Consider the following 27,837-nt stretch of genomic DNA (forward strand, 5'->3'; position numbering starts at 1 on the left):
TTTTGAAACTGTTTTTGATTCTGTGAAGGGTTGTTATTAAAAATATTCCTCATGAAATGACATTTTACTTTATAATGTCATTGGTGATGGAAGTATAATTAAGGCAGCAACTATTTTTACCTCTTATTTTTGCTTTCTCAATCTCAACATTTTGATAAATGTAATGTCTCCTTCACCTTTACACAAAGTAGCAGAGAATGAGAATATTATACGAGAATATTATTGCTTTGTGATAATATTAAAGATATTTTCAAGTGATAATCTTGCAGGCTTCTTTAGAAACTAGACCAACATCTTTAAGAATTTGTAATATAATATTTAGCTTCTTCTCCCTACATGCAGCTGCCAAAGTTGTTCAAATTCTGTATTTATATATGGAATTTATATACACATCTTTATTAACAAAGACCTTATTTAAAGACTTTCTCACATGTTAGAAGCAAAAGCCAAGAGAAGCTAAGGTGCGCAAGAAATTCGATGACTTAACTCCTCAAGCACTGGGAAGTGAGGACAGCCTTGTGTCATATAGCCAAACTGCCACCAGTGACAAAAATTTCATGGGCATGTCTTTTTTGACTTAAACTTACTGTGTTTGATTTAATTCCTTTATTTTAATTCCTTTAATCATGTTTAATCAGTTTAGACCTTGAGTGGCTGTGCTGAAATGAATGGGGCTGCTGATGTAGGAAAGTGCTATTCCACTTGAGCCAAGTTGCCAGAATGCAGAATTCGCAGCCAGCTGCCTGCATGTGCTCCCAGTTGGGCAGGCTTCAGGGGTCCTGCCTTAGGTTAACATCTGTGCTTTGCTGTACTAAATCATGTGAGTAAGAAGAGGAAGATCCATGTCCAAATTTGGATTTCTTCATATTTTTAGTAATTGGGAGCAATGCATATCCCTTCTTCCCATTCTAAAATAAATACAAAGCGATGTTTCTGCTTGTAAATACAATAGGTCTCTTATAGTGCTTTGGCTGCTGGTAATATCATAAGGAGGCTTTCATTAATTCTTTGACAACACTCCAGAGGTTTGAAAAGTCTGACTCAGTTTGCTAACTAGCAGAGAATCAGACAATGGAGATCTTAGTACAGCATTTATAGTCATCTAATTAGGGAATTAAAACAATATTTATGTTTTATTCTATTTCTATACATCCTATTTTAATGTTGCTTGAATTTCTTCCTGGCAGGTGTGATTATTGTTCCAAGTGCTGGTGTTGGTATTGTCCTAGGCGGCTACATTATCAAAAAACTGAAACTTGGTGCAAGAGAGTCTGCAAAGTTGGCTATGATCTGCAGTGGTGTGTCTTTGCTGTGCTTTTCAACTCTCTTCATTGTTGGATGTGAAAGCATTAATCTAGGGGGAATAAATATACCTTATACAACTGGGTAAGTACCTTTGAATCACCAGCTTTTTCCAGTAAGCCTGGTAAAGAAATGTAAAAAATGCTGATGGCCCATGTACTGAAGAAGCCGTATGATCAAATAGGAATATGGTGAGTATTGTAGTATGAACATATGAATGTGGCCCTTCCATCTTGCATCTGTTTTGTAATGAAGTCTATGTTATAACTCACCTTTATGAGGGATGGAAAAATGCATTAGGACGGATATTATTGAATTTCACAGGAAAACAATAATAATATACTGTGTAGATTGCCAAAACTTTAGATAGTGTTTCAAAATGTTTTCTGCTCAGGAAAATTATGAAAATACTAAAGGGATTGCAAAAATTATTTCTGAATAGGTTCGTTTAATATCACCATAATAGTATCTTCTTCAGTCCAAAGTTGGGATTAATTATTTGTGCATATGCTGTTGACATTCATGGTGTGTGCTGCTTCTGAACCTTTTAACAAGTTTTATGTCCCTGGCATTGCTTGCCAGGGACACTGACCAGATTACAACCCTTAAAGAAGGCTGTCATGAACAAGAAGGCATGGATGTGGGAAAGTAATGGGAGTGAGGGATTTAGGCTGTGACATCAAGAAATGCATGATACGCTATTTTTTAAACATCAGGGATATTTGGAAGCAAGAAAGTACGGTAAAAGTTGAGAAGGTGTTTCACTGGAAGGTAGTTCCTCAGAAGCTCGATTGTGAGCTTTTATTTTCTTTCTTATAAAATGCAATAACTTTTCCCCAAAATTGCTGCCTGTAGACTAGTACAAACTTATCTGACTTTGCTTCTGCATCTGAGACAATGTCTGCCTCTTTTTTTATGGCTGGTTGCTGGGTATCAAAGACATTTGAATATTGTAGTTTTAAGGCTTAGCTTTGGACTGACATTTTGAGTTTTGGAAGAGACTGTAGAAGAAGTGTGGAGCGGGAAAAGGGGTGATCAAATAAGGAAAAAACTACACTGGGGTAGTGAGCAAGCCAAATGACAAACAAAGAGGAAGAATGGAAAACAAGGGAGGAAGAAAATAGACACTTTTCATAGAGAGTATTTTGCATTGCATGTTGCTGTGTGTTACTAAGTTGCTGTCAAACCCTAATGCAACAAAAACCAGCAACTAAAAGTCTTGAGCTGGTGGGAAGCTTCTATGATTCTTTTTGTTCTTAATACCTAGAGTTAAATCTCAGTGCCAATGGGCTAACTGTGGAGCGGAGTAGCATGGTCAATAAATCCTGATCTGAGCATAGTGGGCTGAAGAAGGAGAAAATGGGGATGGAAGATGGGTAGGACAGTTCAATTGTCCATCTTCTGGTGATGTTTGTTGAAAGACTGCAGGGGTAGATGAAGAAATGTAAATTAATTGGAAATAAAATATAAATTTCAGAAAGCAATGAACTGAATTGTGCAGTGAGTGAGAATGTCCCTGTCTGACTAATGAGAAGGTTGTAGTTCTCTGCCTATGAAAACGTGTTATGTAATTAAAATCTATTCCAAAACTGAAGTCAAGGCAAACTACTGGTATGTGAACATTCACATTAGAGGTTTAAGAGTATCTAATTCACTTTTGTGGTAAACAGTATTTGCAGTAAATGCATGAATTGAACTAGGAGTCTATCCACAGCTGTTCTGAAAGTGCAGTAGCATTAGTTCATTTACATCTTCATCTAATTCTTCTTACTTACAAGAGATGAGACATAGTAATGGCAGAATTTGGTGAAATATTGCGGTATATCAAGCCTTTGAAATCAGTATAAAAATTGGTATGCTTAGGCAGTAATGTCATCAGAAATTGAGAATAACCAGCGTGTGATAAAGCAGGGTTCAGGAGTTTGCAGCCTCAGCCCTATATGACTTTTTATTAGTGCAGTGATCAAATCAGCTGATAAAAAATAATAAAGAAGCACCACTACTCATAAATTCATCTTGAAAATATGACATGGTAAACATTCTGTTATTCCTCATGGTCAATCATTTGATAGCTTCAAATCATTTACTTGGTAAGGAGCTCTTCGCCTCAGACATCAAAGAATGTAATTGTTCGTGCAACAAAAAAGCATGCTTTCATTCCGAGGTTTAATAAAACATGTTCTTCATTCACTGCACACAGCACAGTGTACGGACATCAAAGCCAGTTCAACATACCAGATCAGATACAAGAAGCACTACAGCTGTTTGGTTCAGCATAAATTGTCTTGCACAATGCTCTACCTTAGCTTGGCAATGTCAGGTCTGTTGTCTGAGGTACTTGTGCTGGCAGCAGCCTGGAGATCTCAGCTGCACTGAGCAGTGTAGACATACTGTAGGGGAGATTCTCCTTTCTTGATTTTCTTTGGACTTGTATGTTCAGTTCTACTTTCCTTTTCTCTTACATTCAAAAAAATAGCTCTTTGCCTTTGGTGAGTTGAGATATAAGCCAGCACATAAGAGCTGGGTTTTAGTTAACAGAAATACGTGAACATCAGCACTGAGCAATGTAGTCAGTGATACATTATAATTCAGTATGGTTCATAACTCAGTATTTTTTGACTGTACCAGCTGAAGGGAAGTGGATGGGACCTGGAGGCACACAGAGATTAGAATACATTTCTACACGCAAGGATTCTCTGCTGTTTTATGTTGGGCACAAGCAGTTTTTCCGTTGTTGGTGCCTTATCAGCAGTTCTGTTATCAAGAAGGTCAAGGACACCCCTTTATTATACATCTCAGCATTTCAGAGCCTGTTTTTCAGTTCCTCAGCCTTGCCTCTAAAGGCATGTTTGATATTGAACACAGTATAGAGAGCTTAATGTCAAACTGCTGTTTGGCATTCCTTCTCTTACATCATAACTAGCACCCAGATAGGAGGCCCTGCATCAGCGAATTGTCTTCTTGCAGCTTCTTGCAGAAGAAAATTAAGATTTGTACCTTAATATAGGAGAATAAAAGTGCATTAAAGAGCAAAATTGAAGAAAAACAGCATGCAGTGCTTTCAAAAAGTTCAAGCGTCCCTCTGATGTGCAGCCACTGAGACTCTGATGAGAGCTAAATGCTCAAAAATTACCCCAATTAGCAACTTATTTATTGAAAAGTGATATCACAGTGCAATAAATAAATTTAAAATTGAACCTCAGTAGTTATAGCAGATTTCTTAATCTGCAATTGCTAAACAACATCAGTAAGTTGGTGTTTCAGGCTGGCATCCTGCAGGGTACTGAGAGTGGACGTGGAGTGGATTCTCTTCAGAAGCTCCATGTCTCTTCAGTAAGGTGGACCCCAGACCAGGACACAGCACCACAGGTGTGGTCTCACCATCGTTAAATAAAGGGGAAATAGAAGAGAATAGCTACTTTGGTGGTTTGTAGACCTGTGTTTTCTATGTTTTGTGATATCGGGTAACTAAACAGACTCCCAGGAAGCCTTACTCATAATGACAGATTCCTGGATTAGTTCACTTCCCTCTCTCATATTTCTGGCATGTGATGAATCAAAACAGGCCCTTTCTGATTGCTTTTTGTTGTTTTGGTGTAATTAAAGTTTGGTTAAAACACGTAATTGAGTTACTGAGGCACTTAACAAAAAAATCTTCCTCTTGGGCCGCCAGTATGGGTTTCTATTACCCTTGTATCTCTTTCAGTCCAATCAGATCTCATAATTTTGAAGCAGTGACTAATTGGGTCAGAACAATAACAACAAAGAAGGAATCTAGCTAGTGCAGTGAGAGGGTCCCTTGTTCGACAGCTACACAAAAGTTGCGTCATTGCTGTGATTCCAGCTGTTTGCCAACAAGGAGACTGCAGATCCAGAATGTCCTTGGTCTTAAAGGTTCAACACCAAACCAAAAATATTACCATCAAGTTAAGATAACATTTTTTATCATACAGTCCAATATTAACATTAGAGAAATTGTGTGGTGGGGTGAGGGGTTTTCTTTTCTTTGTGTTTCCTTGGTGTTCAGTAGTGTAGGTTACTACAGCAATCTAAAAAAAATATTAATAAAGCCACGTGCAAACCAATTCTTTGTTTAGATGTTACCAAAATATAGTCAGGCATTGTTTTGTTTAACCTCATCTAATTTAGATTATAGCCTCATGGAAGAGGGTCCACCTCTTTTTTAGTATCTGTGTATAGACTGCCAGCACAGTGAGGTACCAGTCCAAGCCTGGATATCTGAAATAACAGGTCACAGCTGTAAAGAAATATCTTGCCTTATACTTTCCCTTTTCTTTTTATTCCTAAACCATAAGTCTTCCACAGAACAATAGTTGGAGAGGAGAACAGAGTTTAGACAAAGTGTTAGGAACTAGAGTCCCTTTTATCATCAGTCACATCTAGGAAAGGTGTTCTCTCTGTTATCTTTACCAGCATTGTGTCATGGAGACACAGAACAGTCTCCCTGAGAAGGGAACAAATGCAATTTGCCAGCTGGGATTCTGGGTTTTGTCCCAGTATGCATGTTTAGCAAACCTGCAGTTAAAGCTTCTTAATGAAATGAGCAGAATCATTGCTTGCAATTGAAAGAATAGTTCAGGAAATGCTGTCATTTGGGGCTGGTCTCTGTTTCTGCGTGTGTGCACAGGTGCCTCACTCCATGACAGATGTCTCTGGGAGCTCATGAAGCATCACTGCAGGTTGACAGCATCCATGCCACTGAAACAAGCAGGGCAGCTGTTTCTCACATATCCTGTGTGTCTACAGCAGTAGGTGCAATGAAACTAAGCTGCTTTTCCAGCAGCCCACATCATGAGCAGGACTTAACTAGCTCCAGTGTATAAATTCTGCTTTTTCTGACTAATGCAGGTAAATCTGTGCTGTGCAGTGCAGTAATTCAGGGTTTACTGCTCTGTTTTCTTTTTGGGGAAATAGGCAGCCTTTCAGTGTTAGAAGACAGGATTACAGTTCTTCGGTTTGGCTTAGTGCTGGAAAAATATACACCTTCAAGAAAAAAATGACTTACTACTGTGAGAAGCATTCACAGAAATGTGTTATAAAATGTGCTATATATTGGCTATATAGATCATACATGATGAAAATGGGGTTACATACACATGTGATTTCATGTCCTTGGCATCTGTAGTCCTTCACTAGTTTCCCATCATTAAGAGAGGAAAGAGCAATGGCTGAAGACTGAATACAGATGTAATTGTACAGAGTAATACAGTACAGAGTAATACAGATGAAAATATGAACCTCTTAAAAATGCCTGATAATGAGCTTTTGGAAACAGAGCTAATGGATAATTTTGTCTATTATATGTTCTTGAGAAGATAAAAAAAATCTCTTTGTGTGCATGGCATTTGCTGTAAACAACAACAAAAAAGCAAACAAATACCCATAATAAACCATACAGCGATTTGTTGAGGTACAAGGAGTGATGAAAGCTGGAGACACACAGCTTGCATTCATTTGTAGCTTGTTATTCATTTGAGCATATTTGCTTTGCATATCTGCAAATGTAAGGGTTCTTCCAAGCAAAACAAAAATGTCCCTAAGAGTAAATTTTCAGAGTGGTCACAGTTCAGTTTCCAGTTTCATACTTCTAACTATTTTCATGCCTGATTTCATTCACTTTCATTCTTCAGTTGATTTCCTAACCTGCGTGTCATGGTAATATTCAGCAGTGCAGCTCAAGTTGGCTACGCAAGGTACCAAAAAGCTGCCCCGAACCCATCTACTGCCAAGAAGGCTTTGATGTAAAGGAGGGGTAAGAGGCCAGAAGAATGCATTTAATGGGATAGGAAAGGCTGGAGAGGAGAACCCGAGCTGTGCCTTTCCCAGCAGCCAGAGATGCTCTCATTCCGTGTGCGTGCAGGGTGATGGAGCCCTGCTGGAAGCCAGGGCATCCTCACGAGGGTCCCCTGGGCAGGCTGTGAGCCCCAGCTTTTCCCAGATATTTATCACCAGGGGCATCCAGCTCTGCAAGATGCCAAGGATCTTGCAAAACTCCAAAAATGCTGCCTCTCTTGTTTCTGTAAAAAATGTCTGTCACATCGCTGCTGAAATCAGTATGTTCCCGAGAAATGTTTTGGTGATTTGGGTGTTTTCCATCAGAGAGAAGGTTCTGCTGAGAGATTACTGGAAAAGTCTGCATGGTGATCTATGACATGTTGCTGCAAATTGCCTTCAGAAATCCAGCATTATATAGTGAAACAGGTTTCAGCTGATAGTTGAGAAGGCGACAGAACCAATACCAGTCGTAGATATTTAATTTCCTGCTCGGGCTGCAACTTGTTTCTAAAACTGCACCGTGTTTGTTTATGGTACAAGAAAGAATATACTCAGAAAGGCTTTGGTTAGCATCCAACTAGACCATAAAGTGCAAAGTAGCTCCAAGAGCTACAAGAGCTAAATTTGTGAACCTGATTTGTGTGATCAGTAGACAAGTCAATAAATATTTAAGAGCTACTTAGTAACATTTGATCAGCTGCAAAAGTGCACAGCTGGAAGGACAAGCATATTCAGCAAAAGCAAATAGTGGTGTATAAATACATTAAAAATGAGTCAAGTGGAAGCCACTGAGCAGCAGTTATAATGCGTAGCATCACTAATAATGGGAGGTGAGCTGACAGATGACACGGATGACAGGGGTTGTGTGTAGACTGGCTCCTCAGCCAAGTCTCCAAGCTATTCGGGTGTAGAAGATGGGAGCAGAATATCCCTTATCATCCATAGGGTTGCTGGGAAACAATACATCTGATGCTTGCTGTTTACCTTTACATCAGTTCTGCTCAAGTGTTGCAGACGTGAAGGTGAGCAAACAGCAGCCCTCACAGGGCTCCAAAACAGTGCTGGTCTGTGAGCACGCGCAGAGCATCTCGGGGATGCAGCCACGCAAACAGTCCAGATTCCTCTTCAGCTCCTGCCTGGCTGAGGGGGTGCCAACATTCCCGAGATATCTGCTGATCTGTTTAGAGCAGCCACTTGAGCAAGCTCGGAATGGCCATGGCCTCTCTGTGGCACCACTGAGCAGTACTGAGAGCAGGGCAAACAAGGCAGAGCAGTTAATTCAATATTACGCTGTGGTGCCTGCTGTGGAGATGCTGCGCATACCAACATAATTCCCAGGGCAAGATTTTTGTTTATGGTGCATGTGCAAATACCCATGCCCTAATGGATCTCAGTACCTAGCTCACACTTACAATCTATCTGTTTTTGTGAATTCTCAAGGAGCCAAACTATCATTTGTTCTCAGAAATTCAGGTCTTCAGGATCGGACTGCACACTAACCACAGGATGGGGTAGGATGGTGCCTGTGGCTCCATTCACCACTCAGATGTAAGAAGATGGTCACATGCATCTGCTGGGGTTGGGGATTTTCATATATATATTCTAGTCCTTGGGAAAAGCCTTCAAGTCTTATTCCTTCAGCCTCTCCTCTTCGTCAGGTTCAACCTTGTAGGGATTACTTCAATATTCATTGGAAATCGGGTTTTCATATCTTCTCAGTAGACTGCTAGATAAATGATGTAATGGAGGACACTCTTAGTTTCCAGTTTTGAAGAAAAGGTTGGCCAGTTTAAATATATCAGCCAGGAAGGAGAAGAAGTGACAGCCCTGTGCTATGGAGCTAAGCAGAGCCAGCATCCTGAGAGAGGATCCAGAATCTGTGGATCAAGGCCAGGGTGACTGTAGCTGTGAGCTGTGGCATCCTGCAGCTCTAAACACGGGGGAAACACAGCACTCAGAGTGTTCAGAGTAACCTTTCAAAATAAGCTAATAGCACAGCAAAGGGTTCTGGTACCATTTCTGTGAAAAAAAAACATAACTAAAAAATATCCAAAACTGCATTCCTAAAGCACCAGCTTTCTTCACTGTTCAGATGCCATGAGCTCTGGATTTGAAGAGTCCCAGAACCATGCTGATGAAAGTGCAGGCTCTTACACAAAAATTCTTAAATCTCAGAGATTTGTACAGCTACTTTTTCTTGAGGACTACTGCAGTAAAATAAACCATGGTTTGTATCTTGGCCAGAGTTCTCCAAGTGCTCAAGCACAGGTTCTTATGCATTTTATGATCTGAGGCAAGGAGGTGCTGATGTTTAAGTTGCTGCGATTCGAAGATGGGATCGAAGCCTTTGAAATAATTCTAAATCCAGAAGGGATGGATGTGTGTTTTCTAATGATACCCACTTTGATTAGCATTGGCCACTGTGTTGAACAGTTATTGTGGAGAAGACGGGAACTGCCCGATAGCCTGTTTTTGCTAGAAGGTCAGAAAACAGTTAGTCTGAGGAAATCTGACCCTGAACTCCTGATGTCCACAAAAGCACCATAATTATTGCATAGTTCAGTCTTCTGACACAGGACTGCCCTTCATTCCTTTTGTGGTACTAAAGCTACTTTACAGCAATGGATACAGGGGAAGAGGAAGAAGAAAAAGATGAGGAACAGATAGAGATACAGAAGAAGGAGTAAGCAAGGGAAGAATCTGATTTTAAAACCCACTGAAAGATTTCCTTTGGAAGAACTTACTTTGGGTCCTGGTCCCTGCTCTAGGTTTTGCTTATAGATGTGGCAATAAAGAGTCATTGATGAGGAGGCATGAACGGGATTAAGATCAGGTTCAGTTTCAGCAGGAAGGATGGAAGGAGACTCCATTTTGGAGCTTGCTGATAAAAATAGTATCAGGGAGGTGTAAGTGTGAACCCGTTCAGGTTGGGGAGGCCCTTGAACCCCAATATTCCCACCTCAGGCAGTTACAGAGTCCATGAAGAAGAGGAAGCTTCCTCCTCCACTTCATAGAAGTATTATCTGTTACAAGTTCATGTAACTGGAGAATGCTATCAGCCCAGAGGGGCAGGTTTTTGCTCCGTGTGTAGGAACTCACTGAGCTGTTGTCAGTGAGCACCCATATTCCCATAAAATATCAGGGCATGGGGCACTTTCCCCCACTTGTGTGTGGGAGCTTGGACACCTGAATTATGGAGTTCAGCTGGCTGAGTCCAGGTTCAGCTCCATCACTGAGGAGAGCTATTGTGAAGAAAGCTGGAAGTGAGGGCCTGCCCTAGATTTCTTGGGTTTGCTGTGTGATCACTGGGCTGAGTCTGTCTGGTCTCTGACTCTGGACCCAATTCTGATCTGCTCTTACTGCCAGTCTCAGCTCCCAGTTCACCTTCCCTTGCAGAGGAGGCAGGGAGCCAGCTTTGTTGCCTCATTTCCATGTTCTGAATTTTTGGAGATCTTCAGAACCGTGAGTTGTCCTCATTCTTTAGAGAACCTGCCTTTCTGCCTTTGGTACCTGGATGAACTAAAAACTTCCAGGTTTAGATAATACAAACTACAGTCTCTAATGTAAATGGTTTGAAACTGACCCTCTGTCTTCAGAAGAGCTTAGGTTTTGCAATACTGAATATTGCAGTGCGTAACATTTGGGTACTTTGAGGCCCCAAATAGCATTTACAGGCCAGGGGGCAGCTGAGATAGAAGGTAAGATGCATGCTGAGGAGTAAACACCAGAAAAAAAGTGCTGTTTAAGCATCACAGGAAACTACAGTTTGCGATTTCTGAAAGCATAATAAAATCACGGTTTTCCTCAATAACAAGGTAAGCTTCAAGTGAAAACCAGTATCAGCTGCTTTTCAGTTCTCATTTTTTTGCAATAGCCTTGTATAGTGAGGAGGGAGTGTGGGTGCAGAATTCTGGAACCTTGATTTCATTAAAGAGAAATGTATTTAGGAAATAAAAGTTAGGCTCCCCAGCCTCAGCCAAGGCTGTCATTTGAAAATAGATTGGTATGAATAAGATCATTCAGGTAACTTTTCCACTGGCTTAATGCCTTCATGTTGCTGACAGTACTTTGAAACCAGATGAAATTCCAAATGAGACACAGAAAATTGAATCAGCAATAAACCACCCTGCAGATGCTTGCTTTTCCACTTATTAAATTAATTTAGGAACCTGAAACAAGATGGAGAACATGGTAAGTGTAGTAAAAATAGGTATAAATATATTACAGTCTATTTAAAAGTCCGTGCCTGTTATATTTTGGCTGCATAATGACGGCAGAAAATAACTTGCATTTCATGGTGTGTCTGCATATATATCTGAGCAGATTGGTTATTTTCCTTTTGGTACTTGAGCTAGCATGTTCAGTAATAGTACAGATGAAAGGTAATAATTTGTCTGTACCTTGAGATACCTTCCAACATAACACCCTCTGGTATTATGCAGGAGTAATACTTTTAGTACGTAAACTTACTTACCAGAAGTAAATGGCTTTTCAAAACAATTATGTGACAGAAACAAACAGTTTGATCATCACCTATTTCCTCATTAATGAGAAGGTTCTAGATAATACAGACTGGACACCTTACTCTCTCTGATATCAGCTGTATTTATGCTGGGCCCAGTTGTGCCAGTCTGTTTTTAACTTGGGAAGAAACAAACTAGTATCCATTTTATCTTTCTTCAAAGTCTTTTATTTTAACTTTGTTAGTCTATGACCACAATTTATATATGCAGTTATGTAGGAGGTTCTAGTATTTTCTTTCAGTGAGGTTGATTCTGTGTCTGCTAGTGCTTTTCCTCCTTTGCTTTGTACTCCAAGCCCTCACTATATCCAGGAATGCTAAAAGTCCAGTGTCACCCTGGTCTTTGCTTTGGGGCAGGGTGTAACTGGGTAACCTTGCAGTGCTTGTGCCTAGAACTGGTGGTTTACAAGTGATCTGAGAGTTGTTTTAGGCAGGACTGAAATGATGTGGTAGGCAAGGCAGCAGCTGAGTGAGTTGGTTACTGTTCAACTTCATCAACCTGAGTCAAAACCTCTGACTGTGACAGTCTGCAGTCAGTTGTAAGCAGAGCTGATTTCTTTCTACAAGAAGCAAGGAGAAACATTTCATCAGTGAGGTTTTTTTCCATCTCGTTCTGATGAAGAGTCTATGATCTTACAGATATGGACTCTACCATTACTGAGGTCTTAGCCATGTCTGGATTGAGCCACAGTGGTACAACTGGTAAAGCAGAGCCATGGGGGGATAAATCTCCATTCCAGCCATGAGAACTCAGTCGTTCTGAGCATACAACCAAACCCTTTGTGGGAGGACTTAGAAAGTTGTTTTTTGGCAGGATATTGGGAAAAAGTCCAACGAGGTGGAGTAGTGGTTCTTTTACAGACGTTTAGTAAAAGCACATTACTCCTCCAGATCTAGAGCGATTTCTGTGTTTTATATCACTGATACACGTATAACGCGAGCATTAAATTTTCTGAACAGTTGTTTGTATGTGGGAAGAGATTCCTATTAGTTCATATAATGCTTATATCTCGCTTATGGGGCCTTTATTAGTAATTAACAGCAAATTGCTGCAGGTTATGGTGGGCATACAAAGTAGTGGAATCTAAAAGAAAAGAAAAATCAGGAAAAAAATACAACTTTTACCAAGGCAAAAACATAAAAGTTTTATACTTTGGGATTATTTTTGTATTGTGTTTTCAGTTGACAGCAGAGATGCCTGGGGCATTCTTCTATGTTGTTTAAATCATGTACATGATCCAGAGTTAATGCAGCCTTTCTTTAATGATCAAGTGCTAGTTCCAGAGTTAATGGCTAGGATGTTTTCTCCTTCTGAACAGCAGGATACTGGTACTTGCCCTACTAGCATGCTCTTTTTCCTTTCTTCAGTCCCACTCTTGCCATGGCCCACAGGAATCTGACTGGGAGCTGTAATGTGAACTGCGGATGTAAGATTCATGAGTACGAGCCTGTCTGTGGATCAGATGGAATAACATATTTTAATCCTTGCCTAGCTGGCTGCATCAATGGTGGAAACCATAGCACAGGGGTAAGTCCTTCACCCACCCACCCACGTTCAACCTACAGATAGCGAGTAGCTCCTCAGGGTCAGAGCAGATCAAAGACTACTCTGTTTCTAGAGCAAACATCCCCCCCTCGAAGCATACAGTCTTTTCACAAGCTCATTGATGTTACTTCTAAGAGCAGTTGGTATTTTTGTTGTTGTTTTTCCCTCTTTGAATGGAAGGAAGAACTTAACTCTTCAGGAAATGTTTTAAACTCCTGTCTAAATTTAATTATGGCCTTTTTAAAGCCATTGGTGTTTGTGCCAATCTCATTGTAAAAGACTGCCTGTTTATTCTGCTCCTGTAAAATAGCTTCGCCATTCTTATGTCCTTCTTGAGACCTTTTCCAACCTAAGTGATTATCTTTAAACTCAAGTAACCAGAAATTAAAAGATGTTAATCCACTTTCTTTCTTGGAAACACATTGCCTGTCACAGCCCAGTCTTCCCTGTCTTCTGGACTGGTGGAGGGCATCCTGCTGGTGAAATCACACCATAGAAATTTGGTAGTTTTCTAAGTGGGCACAGGAAAACATTGAAATATACAAACTGACATTACTAGCAACAGCAGTGTGGTTATGCTCATTTCATAGCAATGCAAACCCTTAAATTCTTCTATTACAGAACTGTCTTAAAAAATCATTAAGAAAGACAGGAAGTAATGTAAACATTGATTTTCTAAGGACTTAATTGTACTTTCCAGAAAGCTTATTTATAATGCATCAGTCTCCTGATTTGCAGTTGTGAGCCAGCCTGTGAACTGGAGGATAGTGGTTCCATCACTGCCTTTTATCAGATTTGACTGGATCCATTCAGTTTGAATGGATATTCATTCCATAAATTAAGGTTCCTACGTAGATTCCATCTAGAACAGACTAGTTTCCTTATATAGTTTTTTTAAAGTGTCTTTCTGTTTTTTAGCAGAAAATTGCTTTAAAAGCCTGAAGTGTGAACCTGTGGTTAACTTTCAGTGTCTATATAAATCTTATTTGTACTTTACTGGATTGAGACACAGGTTTGATCTTTGCTACATTTCACCTGATATCAAACTGGCACTACGAATTCATTTAGTAGGATATACTTTGGTAGTACAAATTTGTACTCTTCAGTACAAATTTTGAAATACAATAGTTCCTACTATGGTTTAAGAAAAGATCCTTCGTGGACTGAAGTTTTAACTCAGTAGCTAAAGGTGAATAGAATGAATAGAAAAATACTTTTGTTGATTAAATAATGCTTTATGTAGGGTACTTTCAGAAACAACAAATGTAGGTTTGTGTCACTCTATAGCGCATAAAATGCTGCTAACATAACATTTGGATTTAAGCCTATAATATATAGTATTTTCAAAATTAACCACTTAAAATTGGAAGCAGGAAAAAGGATGCCTGTGTACAGTTCAAAACTGGTGTAATGTACATGTTCCCATACTCTAGCATTTCTGTTGCATAAGACCTCTGTCTCATTTAGTGTGCAGACTTGTTTTTTTCTGCTGATGAAGCAAGATTTTCTGTAGAGTGCCTATTTTGAAGCAATAAGAAGATTAAGGTGAGGACTGTAGGAAGAAAGCTAATACTTGTGATATTAGGCAATGAAATGCTGCCTTGGGAAACTGAATTCTGACATTGTTTCTATTCCTAAACACTACTGGGCCAGTCATTAAAACAAACTTTTCCCAATTGCCCATTAATTTAGTATTCCTCATATTCTGGATAATGGACATGAGCAATAAACATAGGTGTCATTTGCAGAAGCAGTGAGTGCCTAAATGTGTATCTAAAGGCAGAAAGAGTTCTGTTAAGGCAGAAAAAGCTGTGAATATAATGAAAAATATTCTGGAAAAAAAGGGGTCATGGTTGTCTCAGATTTGCCACCTACATTTCCAAAACTTTTGATCTGTTTCAGTTACTTACCTACAAAATAGGGATAACAACTTCAGTGCCTCATAACTGTTTTGAAGATAAATTACACCTTTTTGAAAATGTTAAGCTATAATGATGAGTGTGATAGAAAAATCCATATGAAATATGAGCCATTCTGTATTTGTAGTGGAATATGATTAGTATGAGGAAAAAGCACATGAAGCCACATTTTGAAAATTGGAGGTAAACTACTGGATAAATACTCATTCAGAAATTCATCTAAATACCATGGAAAAAGAATGTACAGCAATGTTATAACACAACTGCATACATGGGCATAAATTAAAGTTGACAGTCAACCCTAACTGGGATATTTCCTGATGCCTGAGTGCTTAAATTTACAATATTAAGATGGTTTTGTAACATAGCTTTTGTGCCCATGTGGTCCTATGTTTTAAGAATGTGAACATAAAAGCCAAAAGTTCCTTCCTTTTACATCACACTGGCCCTGATCTGTTTCCTCTCTAATACTGGAATATTCTCATCTACTGCACACCCCTTTGCTATTAGAAAACAGCAGTAGAATAAATATGATGGGAGGCTATTTCTGACATAGCTTTTCTTCACCTTGCTCAAATCACAGTCCCCTTTGCCTGTGAAATGCCAGTTTGCTACACAATCTTTTCATCCTAATTTCAACGTCTTTGCCCAGTCAGGAATCTCATATCCTGCAGTGTCACTGTTTAAGTCCCTTGCTCTCTGATTTTGCACCTGTTTACATCCTATCCATGTCTACATCCAGCTGAAAGTCTCTGGGCTACAAGTGTGCAGTGCAGCTTTTTGTTCTTTAGCTGAGTCTGGTAGGTTTCCATTGAGATAGCAGAAGATACCTCTAGAAGATGAAAACTGACAGCCTGCCAAATTCCAGAATATGGCATTGTCAGTAATGCTTAAAGAGTGTTTCCTCACAGTTTTGGTAAAAAAATAGAAACATTCTTTTCCTCCAGTCTCCTTGTCAGAAATGATTGAATGTTTTTTGCAGAATTTTCCAAAAGTGTCCCAGATTTTTTTTTTATTTTTATAACAGTCAGCCTAAATGGTGGGAGTCATAAGCAATGGCAGTCCTATCACGCGAAGTTTGGGCTGCCTTTGAAAACCCTTGGAGTGGCAGCCTTGGTTGTACCTGGGGTAATAATGTTAGAGGCAGAAGATGGAGAAGTAGTGTTTGATTCCTGATGAGAAGACTGCATGGGACGTACCACATTCCTGTGTAACATTTTTCTCCTACAAGTTTTTCATGTGCAAATGTTCTCTGTTTCCTTTTCCCAGGTAAGAAATTACACAGAATGTGCCTGTGTCCAAAGCCGCCAGGTTATCACCCCGCCAACAGTGGGCCAGCGCAGTCAGCTCAGACTGGTTATCGTCAAAACCTACCTGAATGAAAATGGCTATGCTGTTTCTGGGAAGTGTGATCGAACCTGCAACACGCTCATCCCATTCCTGATATTTCTTTTCATTGTGACCCTTATAACAGCGTGTGCCCAGCCGTCAGCAATCATAGTGACACTCAGGTAAGACCTTAGTGTATTTTTGCTTTGCCTGCTCTCACCAGTGTCTGTGTCAGAGAGGCTGGAGCAATGCAGCCTATCTCCTGCAAGCTTATGTATCCTTACCAAGGGAAGAGAATAGGGATGAAATGGATATGGTGAAACTTTCTTGCATTTAGAATATGTGACATGATAATGATTTTTAGGAAACAAATGTCCAGGGATTTCCAGACCATATAAAGAGAGAACAAATAAAAACATAAGAAAAATACAGCTCTTAAAGAAATTTTCCGCCTTCTTAGAACAATGGTTTGGGTTTTAAAATGCAATTGAGAAAAGGTAATATTTGAATCATTCATAGTTCAAATGAAAGGAAGTTTTGAAATGATCCTCTTCTGTTTCTTTAAATTGTTCATTTCTTCCACATGCTTGTTTTTGAATCTTTCATTTTTTCTTCCTAATGATTTTGAACTTTAAGTTCTGTACTGTAGTAGTGTTGTTGTCACTGTGGTCATATAAGGGTAGAGAACAACGTGGTCTTTGTAGGGAAAGGTAGTGTCGTTTATTTGTCCATTCAAAGAAAAATGTTCAAGCTTTTGATTTGGTTGCAAAAAAGGGCAAACAAAGCAAGAGGTTAGATGAAATAATAGGAAACTTGTGAGAAGTCACAAACATTTTAGATGGATTTTCCAATTCCTTAATAGTTTTGGATCAGATTCTTCTTCACCTTACAGAGGTAAAGAAAAATTCAAAGGCAGGATTGAGATTTTGATTGAACAGGGATAGGAGACATTATTTTTTTTTTCCCTGGCAATAAGAATTAACAATATTAGAACCTAAACAGAAGAAATTTAGATGAGGATTTATTATAGTTCAGAAAAAAGAAAGCTGGGAGATGAAGGCAGAACATACCACAATGATTATCTGTTACTGACTGTTTCTTCAAAAGAGTTTTCTTTTTGCCTGCTAGGTCTGTGGAAGATGGGGAACGGCCCTTTGCACTAGGAATGCAGTTTGTTTTATTACGTACTCTTGGTAAGTCTTGCAGTCACTAAGCTTCCACATAAACCACAGAGTTCCCAAAAGGCTTGCCATATTTGGCTTAAATGTACCATAAAAGTACTAAAATTCCATGAATATTAATTGCCTGACTAATTGTATCGGGAACCTAAAATTAATAGCTCCTGAAAATGTAGTTGAGTATGTATTTCATATATATGTATATATGTATTATTAATTATATTATTTTATTATAATATATATGTATATTATATATGTATTATTACTGACTTTCCAGAACAACGTTTTTGTCCCAGAAAGAGATTTCTTTTTACAGTTTCAATTTTTATTTAAAAATCATTCCACAAGAAAAGAAGAGATTTGTCAAAATAGTCATTCCCTATGAAATGATTCAGTTTTTGACAAGTTAATGATTTCTTCTGACAAACATTTATTGGTAACTTCTTGATCTGGTTAGATAACAAAACAAAAACAGTATCAGTCTTTTAAATAGTGTTTGTAGAAGGAGCGTATATTTCTTCAGAATTTCTCCTTTCCCTAACATAATATTACATATTCAAGGACAAAAACAAGGGCTTCTTGGAAAAGAAAATGAAATACCACTGGTCACCCTGTGAATATATACAATGTATTAATACAGTTATTATATATCACTTAGAATGATTTTTTGTTGTTGTTTTAGAAACACATTTTTGTTGCTTTCAGAAATAAGAAAAGTTCTTTGCTTTTTCAAAATAAGTATCTAATGTTACTTAATGTCTGATTTGAAGTACTGTGTGCAGTTTTGGGCACCGCAGTATAAGAAAGATATAAAACTGTTAGAGAATGTCCAAAGGAAGGCTACAAAGATGGTGAAAGGTCTAGAGTGGAAGACATATGAGGAGTGGCTGAGGCCCCTTGGTTTGTTCAGCCCAGAGCAGAGCAGGCTGAGGGGAGGCCTCATGGTAGCCTCCAGCTCCCTCACGAGGGGAGCGGAGGGTCAGGCGCTGAGCTCTGCTCTCTGGGGACAGTGACAGGACCCGAGGGAACGGCATGGAGCTGGGACAGGGGAGGGTCAGGCTGGGGGTTAGGGAAAGGTTCTTCATGGAGGGGGTGGTCAGGCACTGAGACAGGCTCCCCAGGGCAGTGAGCCTACCAGAGTTTAAGAAGCATCTGGACAATGCTCTTAGACACTTGGTCTTGGTCTGATTTTTTTTTTTTTTTTGGGGTGGTCCTTTGGAGACCCAGGAGTTGGACTTGATGATCCTTGTAGGTCCCTTCCAACTTGGATATTCTATGATTCACAAAGTTTCAAAGCAAAAAGAAAAGCATGTTAAAAGTGGTTTTTATACTAAGTGATTCCTTTCAAGGTCTTGAACTTCTAAAATCCTGCCTAACATGTAGTCCAGGTGTTCAGCTACTACCAAAAGTGTATAGAGCAAACGATGATTATTCTAAGAGAGAAGAAGAGGGAAGCCCCATCTAAATGCATCTGGTCAGCAAGGCAACAGTTGTCTTTGGGGCAGGCCCTTTCTGACTCATCTTAAAGGTGTAATATTTTCAGGGAGAGCAGGGTGTATAAGGGTCTGGCTGCAGTTATAGCAGCTTTAGGAGTTTACTTCTGTTTCCGAGGAAGATCTCTTCAAAAGAAAATTTGATTTTTTTTTGTGGTCCACTTCCATCTTTCTCCAGGAAGATAAACTTTTTGCAGTTTTGGGGTGTTTCGCTCCTTAATCTAAAGCAGCAACCCCCACTCCTTCCCAACTCATGGATAATGGGTGTTCAACAAGTAACACTGGAGATAACCTTGTGTTGTTCCTCTGCTGATTTTATTTCCTGAGAGCAACGCTGGAGTTTCTTTTGAGGGACACGTAGTTCATGAAGAGCTGTCTGGGGACCACAGATTGGAGCAGTAACTATAGTAAGGTGTTGCTGCATTGTCTTCTTTGCTTGCACACTGTCACATGTGTGGTATGTTTCATGTGGGGGATAGATAGTGGTGGTAGGAAGAATAGGAGGGTAGAAATCTCAAAACTTCTTGACATATGCCTGTTTCTCTTAGATATATAGTTTCTTAAGAAGTCTTCCACTGTATGCTAACACATATTAATTCTGTCGCTATTTTTATTTCAGCTTACATTCCCACTCCAATTTATTTTGGGGCTGTTATTGATACCACATGCATGCTTTGGCAACAGGACTGTGGCGTACAAGGATCTTGCTGGGAATACGATGTCACCTCATTTCGTTTTGTCTACTTTGGATTGGCCGCTGCTCTCAAATTTGTGGGATTCTTTTTTATTTTTCTGGCCTGGTACTCCATTAAGTGTAAAGAAGAGCAACTACAGAGACAGAGGTGGAGGGCTTCGCCGGTGAACACTGTGAGTGAGATGGTTGGCCAAGCTGGACTCCAACAAAACTATGCACGGACTAGATCCTGCCCTACCTTCAGTTCTCGAGGAGACATTGGTGTGGCACAAGGAATGAACTGCGTAGCACAGACATACCCTGGCCCTTTTTCAGAAGCAATAAATTCCTCAAATGAAAATGCATTGGAAGAAGTCACTGCTGAGATATAGACCCCTGGTTTGGTAATGTAATGTTTAGTTTTGTTGGTTGACTTAATTATGGCGCCTTGTAAAACACCTGTGCCTTCTATTTTTAATCTAAATGTAACACATGATAAAAACCAACAAAGCTTAATGCAAACAACCATAGTATGTTCCTGAGGGCTGGATACCTCAAACCAACCCAAGTTCTTATTTCTCCCTTCCTGACAATGGAGTTTTAAAAATTGTGTTTGTAATTATTTCAGATGTGTCCATTAAATGTCCATGCTCTGATCTAATATCAACGTAAGGGTGAGGTATTATGAACAGCAAAAGTCAGTGAAAGAGTGACAAAAACTCATATTGTTGATGTCTAGATGTCACAAAAATGCTTAAATGTATCATCAGCTTCACATCTGCAAATTCTGTTTTTAAGAGATGAGTAATTACTGTGAGTTCTGCTACAAAGCACAACTAAACTTATTTAAACTATGCAACTTACTTGGATAATTGTATGTGCAGCAAATTAAGTTTAAAGTTTGCTTTTAAAGACATCATTGTGACTCAATTTGAAAGGGGCTATTTTCAGACATAAGCATTAAAATAAAAAAGAACATAAGGTTTAAAGTACTGTTAATATCACATTAAGCCATACAAAAGTTCTGCATCAGGTAATGTTTGCAAATATTGAGACATAATATCTTTATCCTGTCAAAATGTTTGATAATTTTCAATTAATTGGATGCAGTCATTCTTCACAAAGTACACAGGCTAGGAAAGTATAATGCTTGGAGAAAAAAAAAAACACACAACAAAAAACCTTCAGTATTAATTTGTAATAACACTGGGATATTGGAGTCATATGAACATACCAGACCAGACATGCATACTTCTGCAATGATATTGGCAGTTATTTGAGTGGCTGTTATTAGTACTGAATCCATACTTTTCCTGAAGAAGAAAATAACCAGTTATAGCTTGATAGGACGTGCTTGGCAGCACTTCAGAAGTCTAGTTCAGCTTTGGTGAAGAAACCTCCAGGGAGAGTTAATGGTCCTGTTTCATGTCTGGCGGGCTGTGTGGGACCTGGTGGAGCCCTCACAGCAGGGATCGGGGCCAAAGCAGCACCACTTGCTGCAGGACTCAGCAGAGAAACCCTTCAAGGTGGCTGAGAGCATGTGAGCTGCCACGGTGCCTGGCATGAGGTTTTCCTCTTGACTACTGGCACCTCTGCAGTGCTGTGCTCCCCACCAGCAGCATTTCTGCCCCTGTTCTGCCTCTCCTGCTGCCTGGCATTGGGGCAGGGTGGAAGAACAGCCCTGGAAGTCATAGTTGTATGGTTTGTTCCACATGTGGACAACTTACCTCAGCTTCATTTAAAGCTTTCCATGAAGGCAAAGCATGGCTCTCCTCCACCCTTCCAGGGAAGAGCTAGGAACAGAAGTTGTCTGTAAGCACGGACCTATGGGATGTGAAGTGGCCATTGCTTATTCCAAATTACTATGGTGTGTTTTCTCCCTTGGAGGTGCTGAGACTTTCTCATCAAATGTACTTAGCATTTCATATCTTACTCTGGAGGCTTTGTAGTGTCCTTCTTCTGATGTACTAATGATGTCTCAAAGGGCAGAGAATGATTTCAGGCGGACATCAGGAAGTCAAAGCTGTATTTTACCCTACAGGGAAAGTCTTAGAAGTTTAGGAAATTAAAAGCACTCTTTTAAGAGGAATCAGTGATGGGCAGGTTTGGGTTTTGTCATGTGGGGAGCCTGCATGAAAATAAATAACAGAGAGCAGAACTTTGGGAATGTAAGAAAGATTTTCTTCCTGGATTTTTAATTTACAATATGTAAGATGATTGAATATTATATGGAACCAAGTCCTGTTTCCCTTGAAATTAAAGGAAATACTCATTTTGGTACCTGGGAAGAGTAGATTTCCCTCTCCTTCTCCTTTGCTGGTTGCCTTCCATCATCTCCTGTCTCTTCTTGACCAACATATGGGCTTAACCACAGGGCTGGTTTCCCTGCTTGAAATGCTGGCTGCTTATTTCACAATGTCTCAGTCCATTTATGTGGCTTGTAATGACTTCCACTCTGTGGCTACAGATTCTGATGCTTCTACCCCAAAATACAGCAGAGAGGAATATAATTTAAATCACCTCCTGCTATTCTGTACATAGTAACAGGTTTTCAGGGTCAATATTTTTTTGTTTGTTTGTGCAGCCACTGAGCACGTTTAAAACCCTATGTTTAAACCCCACGTTTAAAACAGTTTAAAATCCTAGCCAGCTTGTGCCACCTGAGACATTAGCTTCTATACTTCTCATCTCGAGGAGTAAATTTCCTTGTCTCAGAGGTACAGGGTACATTTTTTTTTTCCATAGGATCAGAATAGATGTTAAAAGTGTCTCCTTCTCTTACAGTTTTTAATGCTTCTTGCACAAAGAAATTCATGCCATGGCAAAATTTGAGGCAAAGTAGTAGGACAAAATGTAATTGCAGCCCATCACCCATCCACTTTAATCACTTGCCCATTTTAATCAGTATGGGATGAGGTGAAGAGAGACAATCTTCAAATACCTCAGAAACAGAGCATTTAGGGAATCATAAAGAGGCTGAAGATGAATCATCTCTCCCGATTTACTCTATTTCATGCCTTGTGTGCACGTCTTTTCCATACAAATAACAAGTGAGAGCAGATTAGGCTTGTAGGATTGTCAGGAGCTAACACTGATGACAGAGAATGAGAGTTATGTAAGTGACACATCTGCAACTGCTGCAGCTTCTGAGCTGATTTCAAAGGAATTCGGAGCTTGTCAGAACTGAGAACTTCTGTTTTTTAGGATGTCCTGACACCTCAACTTCTAAAAACATTCTTTTATTTATTTATTTATTTATTTTTAAAAAAGGTCTGAGAAATTGGAATGTAGAGGGAAAGATGCTCCCTTTGGAAATGCTGAAAAACCTGTGTTTACATACCTTCTGTAGCCTTTTAATTTTCCTTTCAAAATTATATGCTTAGCAAAAATAACATCAAAATCCTTTAGTATTTTTGATATAGATAATTATTACAATATATTTCTACAAAATCATGTAATTAAATCAGCATCCTGTGAAGGAAAGAAAACCCAGCCTCTGGCCAATTTTTGATTTGTTCCTGAAGGAGGCTTTATTATGAGTAAGCTGTAACAGTCTAAAATAAGCCAATAAAGGCATGCAGGGTAAAAACAGTAACTCATTAGAGAAGTCAATTCCAGTGTTGTCAACACTGACTGAAATATGGACTGAGACCTGCTGAGCAAACACTATTTTCGGAGGCTATCATTGCTGAAGGAAGCAGAGTTGTCATGAAACTGCCTGACCATGAAATGTAAAGTTCCAAAGTCATTTTGGTTTAATTTGTTGTAAGTGCTGCCCTCCTCCTCTCTACCCACAAACGCTTAACTTTGGTTAGCAGCAAGCACAAGAAAAGGTAAGGCAGGGGTCCTGTTCAGCCACACGCTGCTGTTGGTAGGCAAAGTATGCTACCTGCAGTTAACCAGCCAGGGATAATATGGAGCAATGACAAAGAGAGGTTAACTACAAGTCCCCAGGGAGGCTTCATGCTATGAGGATTGCCTAAATTCCTCTTGCACCAGTTATTCCTAGTTTAGAGAAATACATGAATGATACATGAAAAAATGACTGAAGAGATTATCCTCCCATCCTGGCTTAGCCTCCCATTCATACGTGTTTCCGTAAAAAAGGGAAGATTTTAGAAAGGGAATAGCCATAGCCTTGGGTGCGTATGTGCACAGTACTGTTAGTAGAGTAGTTTGTAGAGCTTCCAGTTGTGGTCTTGGCTGGTATAGCTGGAGAGTGAATGCCTGTAGTTCCAATACTAGGCAAAGCCCTGTATTTCTGGTCCTCTTTTCCTCATGAGCATACTGGGTATAATACGGTATAATTTGGAACTGGTGTTTTGGAGCTATCCGTTCAGGACAGTGTAAACAGCTACCAGAAATGAGTTGAATGTTACGGTGCAATTGATATGTAATTGGAAGCTTTCTGCTCTTTGTCCAGCCATTTTACCTTTAAAAATACACGTAATAACATGCTGTTCTTCAGAATTTGCTGTTCTGTAAGTGAACTAGGGGAACAAATCTCCTCCTAGATATTAGAAATATATTTGAAAGCTCCTAAATTAATTACAAACAACTGAGTGTAGTATTTTCAAACATATATGCTTGCTTTTTTTTTTTTTTTTTTTTTTTAAATATAGCTCATAAATTTATAGCATAACTATTTATTCATTATGGCTCAGATCCAACAGAACACTTAAATACATTGTAAGTTTATATAGTTAAGTGATGCACTTAAAAATAATGCATGTATATAGGTGTTGGACTGAATCCCATGTGCATTCAGAAAGGAGTTCCTTTACCCAAGGGGTAATTTCCATGCTAAGATATCTTTTTTTTCCCCATGGATTCAGTGATCATTTTCACCAGAATAGCACAAAGTAGCACTCAAGTACTTCCCTGTGGCATTCACATGTGGCTACTTATATATCTGGCAATGAAGGAAGTTTTCAATAGCAAATTTAAGACAGTTCTAAGTAGCAACATTCAGTGATATAAACTGTAAAACTTTTTACTAGAACCCTAACTAGAAAAAGGAAGGGGAGGAGGATTGATTACACAGTGAGGGAAATTAATAGTCTGCATACAGAAGCAGAGGGCATCATGAGCATGTCTACACCAGGCAGTAGAGTTATCTAGCTCCAGAGCAAGAGGCACAAGTCAACTTGTCACCCTGATGAGGTCATCTAATGTCACCTAATCCAGCCAGAGATGGCTTGTGTCAGATCATCTCAGATAATGGTCACGTTAGCATTCAAAATATTTTGTGGACTTGCTCAAAGGTATACTCTAGATCTGGATGACAAAACACACCATTCATGTGTTTTATGAATTTTGGCTGTAAATCTAGGTATTATGTGTGGATACAGATTAAATAAGGGCATCTTTTTGGCCATAAAGACAATAAAAGACTGTGCCCTTTCACAGAATTTGGACCTAAAGGTTCAAATGATAGTTTTTCAGTATCTTCCACATATGGAAGAGAGCACTGTCTGCTCTGTGGAACTCTGGTGAACATGGCTGGAGAGAGGGGTCAGCACCTTCTGTACTGTTCTTGCAGATTTTCCCCCAAATTGCCTGAATTACTGCTGCCTTACTACACTTCCTGTGTGTATAATACCACAGCTCTTCATGGTGTTATATTGACATAAAACTGACGATAAATAGGTCCAAAGTGTCTTACTGCAATTTTGGAACCAGATTCTCAGCCTCATTGGTCTGACAATGAGGCTGAAGAACTGGGCCAGTACCTTGTGTTGGACCTTAACAAACTGACACTTTAGCAAGTATATGTGAACTAAGTGACATAAAGCACTTGTTTAGTTTTTATACTCCGATCATTGGTTAGTACTTCTGCTTTTGTAGATCAAAGACAAAATATTTCCTTAACATGTTTATCTTTGTCTCTTTTCTCAATACTCTCTCTTTTATAACGGCATAGGAAATGTTATGCTGCATTGTCTGGGTTCCCACAGCTGAAGCCACCCAGCTGTGTCTGCTTTCCAGGGGTTTAAAACACCTGGAAACAGAGATTTACCTCAACTGCAATGTGAATTGGCATAGCTTTGAACAGAGTGTTTGCTGGTTGTAGATTAAGTCTGTACCAACATATTTCAGGTTTTTCACATTGGACTTGATTTTAGAGATATTTTTATCTTTCAGATTGTTTAAAAAACAGGCAGTTGACATCAAAATGGTACGTTAATTCTTTGGTATAGAATTAAGTTTTTGTCTTTTTTTTTTTTCATATATAACATCTTATTTTACAAATAACAATTGGAAAAGGTAAACATTGTCACAGAGTAGAAATGGGAGCCTTCACTGTGGAGAAAAGATATGGCCAAAATTCATGTGATTCTTCTTCCTTAACTTTGTTACTGAATACGTTACTGCACTAATGCATGCTATTACATGGCCAAAGCTTTGAAATCTTAGCTGATCCTCAGAAAGAAAATTTTCCCTATCCTTATCCTTTCCCAGAGTATGCTACATAAAGTAAGGAGGACAGCTGGTAATATCCATATCCATATCTGTAACCAGATATAGTTAATAACCGTAATTTTTAGCATAAACCCATGAGCCTCCAGTCCTTCAGATAAACTATTTTCTTTCGACTTAATCCAGCCTTTTAAACACAGGTCTAGCTCCGCAAGTTCAAAGTAGCTCCAAACTTTTACTGGTTTCAGTAAAATAGATGCTTATTTATTCAGGTTCCATTCTACTCTTCTAATGATTACTTTATCCATTGTGTATACTGTATTTTATTTTTTTTCTGTCTCAAATTAGCTGTCACAATGTTATCCTGTAACATTATTTTTTTCTTATGATATAGAATAGGTGAAAAGCTGTGGAATTCATGAAGGGCTACAAAAAGCATCCAAAACATCGGTCAGCTCAAGGAAAAGTGAGCTTGATAATCTTTGGGCTAAACAACACTGTGGTGCTAATAGGTACTGAAGTATTTTATGATGTATTCACTATGACTTAAATGACATATTCAAGACATGTCAATTGTGCAACTGCATGTGTTTTTATTCTTAAAGGCTGGAACTGCTCCAGCAAAGACAGTGTTTATAGTTCCTAGTGGTCCAATTTTGCCTAGCTCTTCTGTGGGAAAGTCACTTTAGGAGGCAGTATAGGATTTGACTCAGCACTAATGGCTAATGTAGAAGTTATACAGACCACAGAAATCTCATGTAGGATGTATTCTTCCTTCTTTAGAATGTTACTTTATTTAGTGGCTTTGCATATGCAGAGACTGAAAATAAATGCTATGGGAATGACAGGAAATTCTGGAACCTCTTAACCAGGCAACATTAGTAAGAGTTTGTATTAAAATGAGGATTCAGATCTGAAATATTAATGTTCTTCCATGAAATATCAGAAAGAGAGGGGTGGAATAAAAACCAGTTCAAGTTGCACCAATGGAAAAAGGCCAAATTAGGCCAATTTTCAAGGGAGCTCAGATTTAAAATAGTTTTTTGATTGTTGTATCTTTCAGGCAATATTTTGCCTTTCCATTTTGAATTCTGAAAGATAATTATTTTGTGTTTTTGTGTCTGGACTGCTCATTCAGAGGAGGCATTTGTGTCCTAAATAGCACTAAGAGGTACACCTCAGACTGGTAGGTCAGAAATTTTACCTCTTTTAACAAAGGTACTTTTGAAAACATAAAGGGAAATGTCAAAGCAAACAGTTGTACAAAATAATCCTGAATTGTTTCTGTACAAACAAGAAAAACAACAAAAAAAGAACGTGGAGTCACTGTGATCCATGATTCAGTGAAGGCTTTCCTCCTAACAGACCTGCTCTTTCCTCCACTTGAGCAAATGGGAGTTTTGCCCTCAGCTGCAGTGCATACCTCTACCAAATGATTTAAGCAGAACAGCAACAAAATAATCTGGGTAGCATGTTAGGAGCATGGAATGGGCACACTGCCTGTAAGTGTTTAGTTCTTTTTTTTTTAAAAAAAAACAAAACACCAACAACTAATTATTAAGCAAATGTGTAGAGTATTAAGGAAATTCGTAGAGTATGTCTGACTGTATGAGTGTGTGGGTGCTGTGCTGTGGTAAAAAGAGACTAATTGGTTATGCT

At 39.1% G+C, this 27,837-nt stretch overlaps 1 protein-coding gene across 1 annotated transcript in view; it reads left to right on the forward strand.

The window, feature by feature from the left end:
- SLCO5A1 (solute carrier organic anion transporter family member 5A1) overlaps positions 1 to 27,719 on the forward strand; it is a 77,361-nt gene extending 49,642 nt beyond the window's left edge. The window contains exons 6-10 of the mRNA XM_005019356.6: positions 1,188 to 1,386; positions 12,989 to 13,148; positions 16,355 to 16,596; positions 17,543 to 17,607; positions 19,705 to 27,719. Coding sequence (XP_005019413.5) covers positions 1,188 to 1,386; positions 12,989 to 13,148; positions 16,355 to 16,596; positions 17,543 to 17,607; positions 19,705 to 20,150 — 1,112 coding nt within the window. The 3' untranslated portion in view covers positions 20,151 to 27,719. The remainder of the gene's footprint in view (positions 1 to 1,187; positions 1,387 to 12,988; positions 13,149 to 16,354; positions 16,597 to 17,542; positions 17,608 to 19,704) is intronic.
- The last annotated feature ends 118 nt before the right edge of the window (positions 27,720 to 27,837 follow it).

This window comes from Anas platyrhynchos, chromosome 2 (assembly GCF_047663525.1).
Source record: "Anas platyrhynchos isolate ZD024472 breed Pekin duck chromosome 2, IASCAAS_PekinDuck_T2T, whole genome shotgun sequence".
NCBI lineage: Eukaryota > Metazoa > Chordata > Aves > Anseriformes > Anatidae > Anas > Anas platyrhynchos.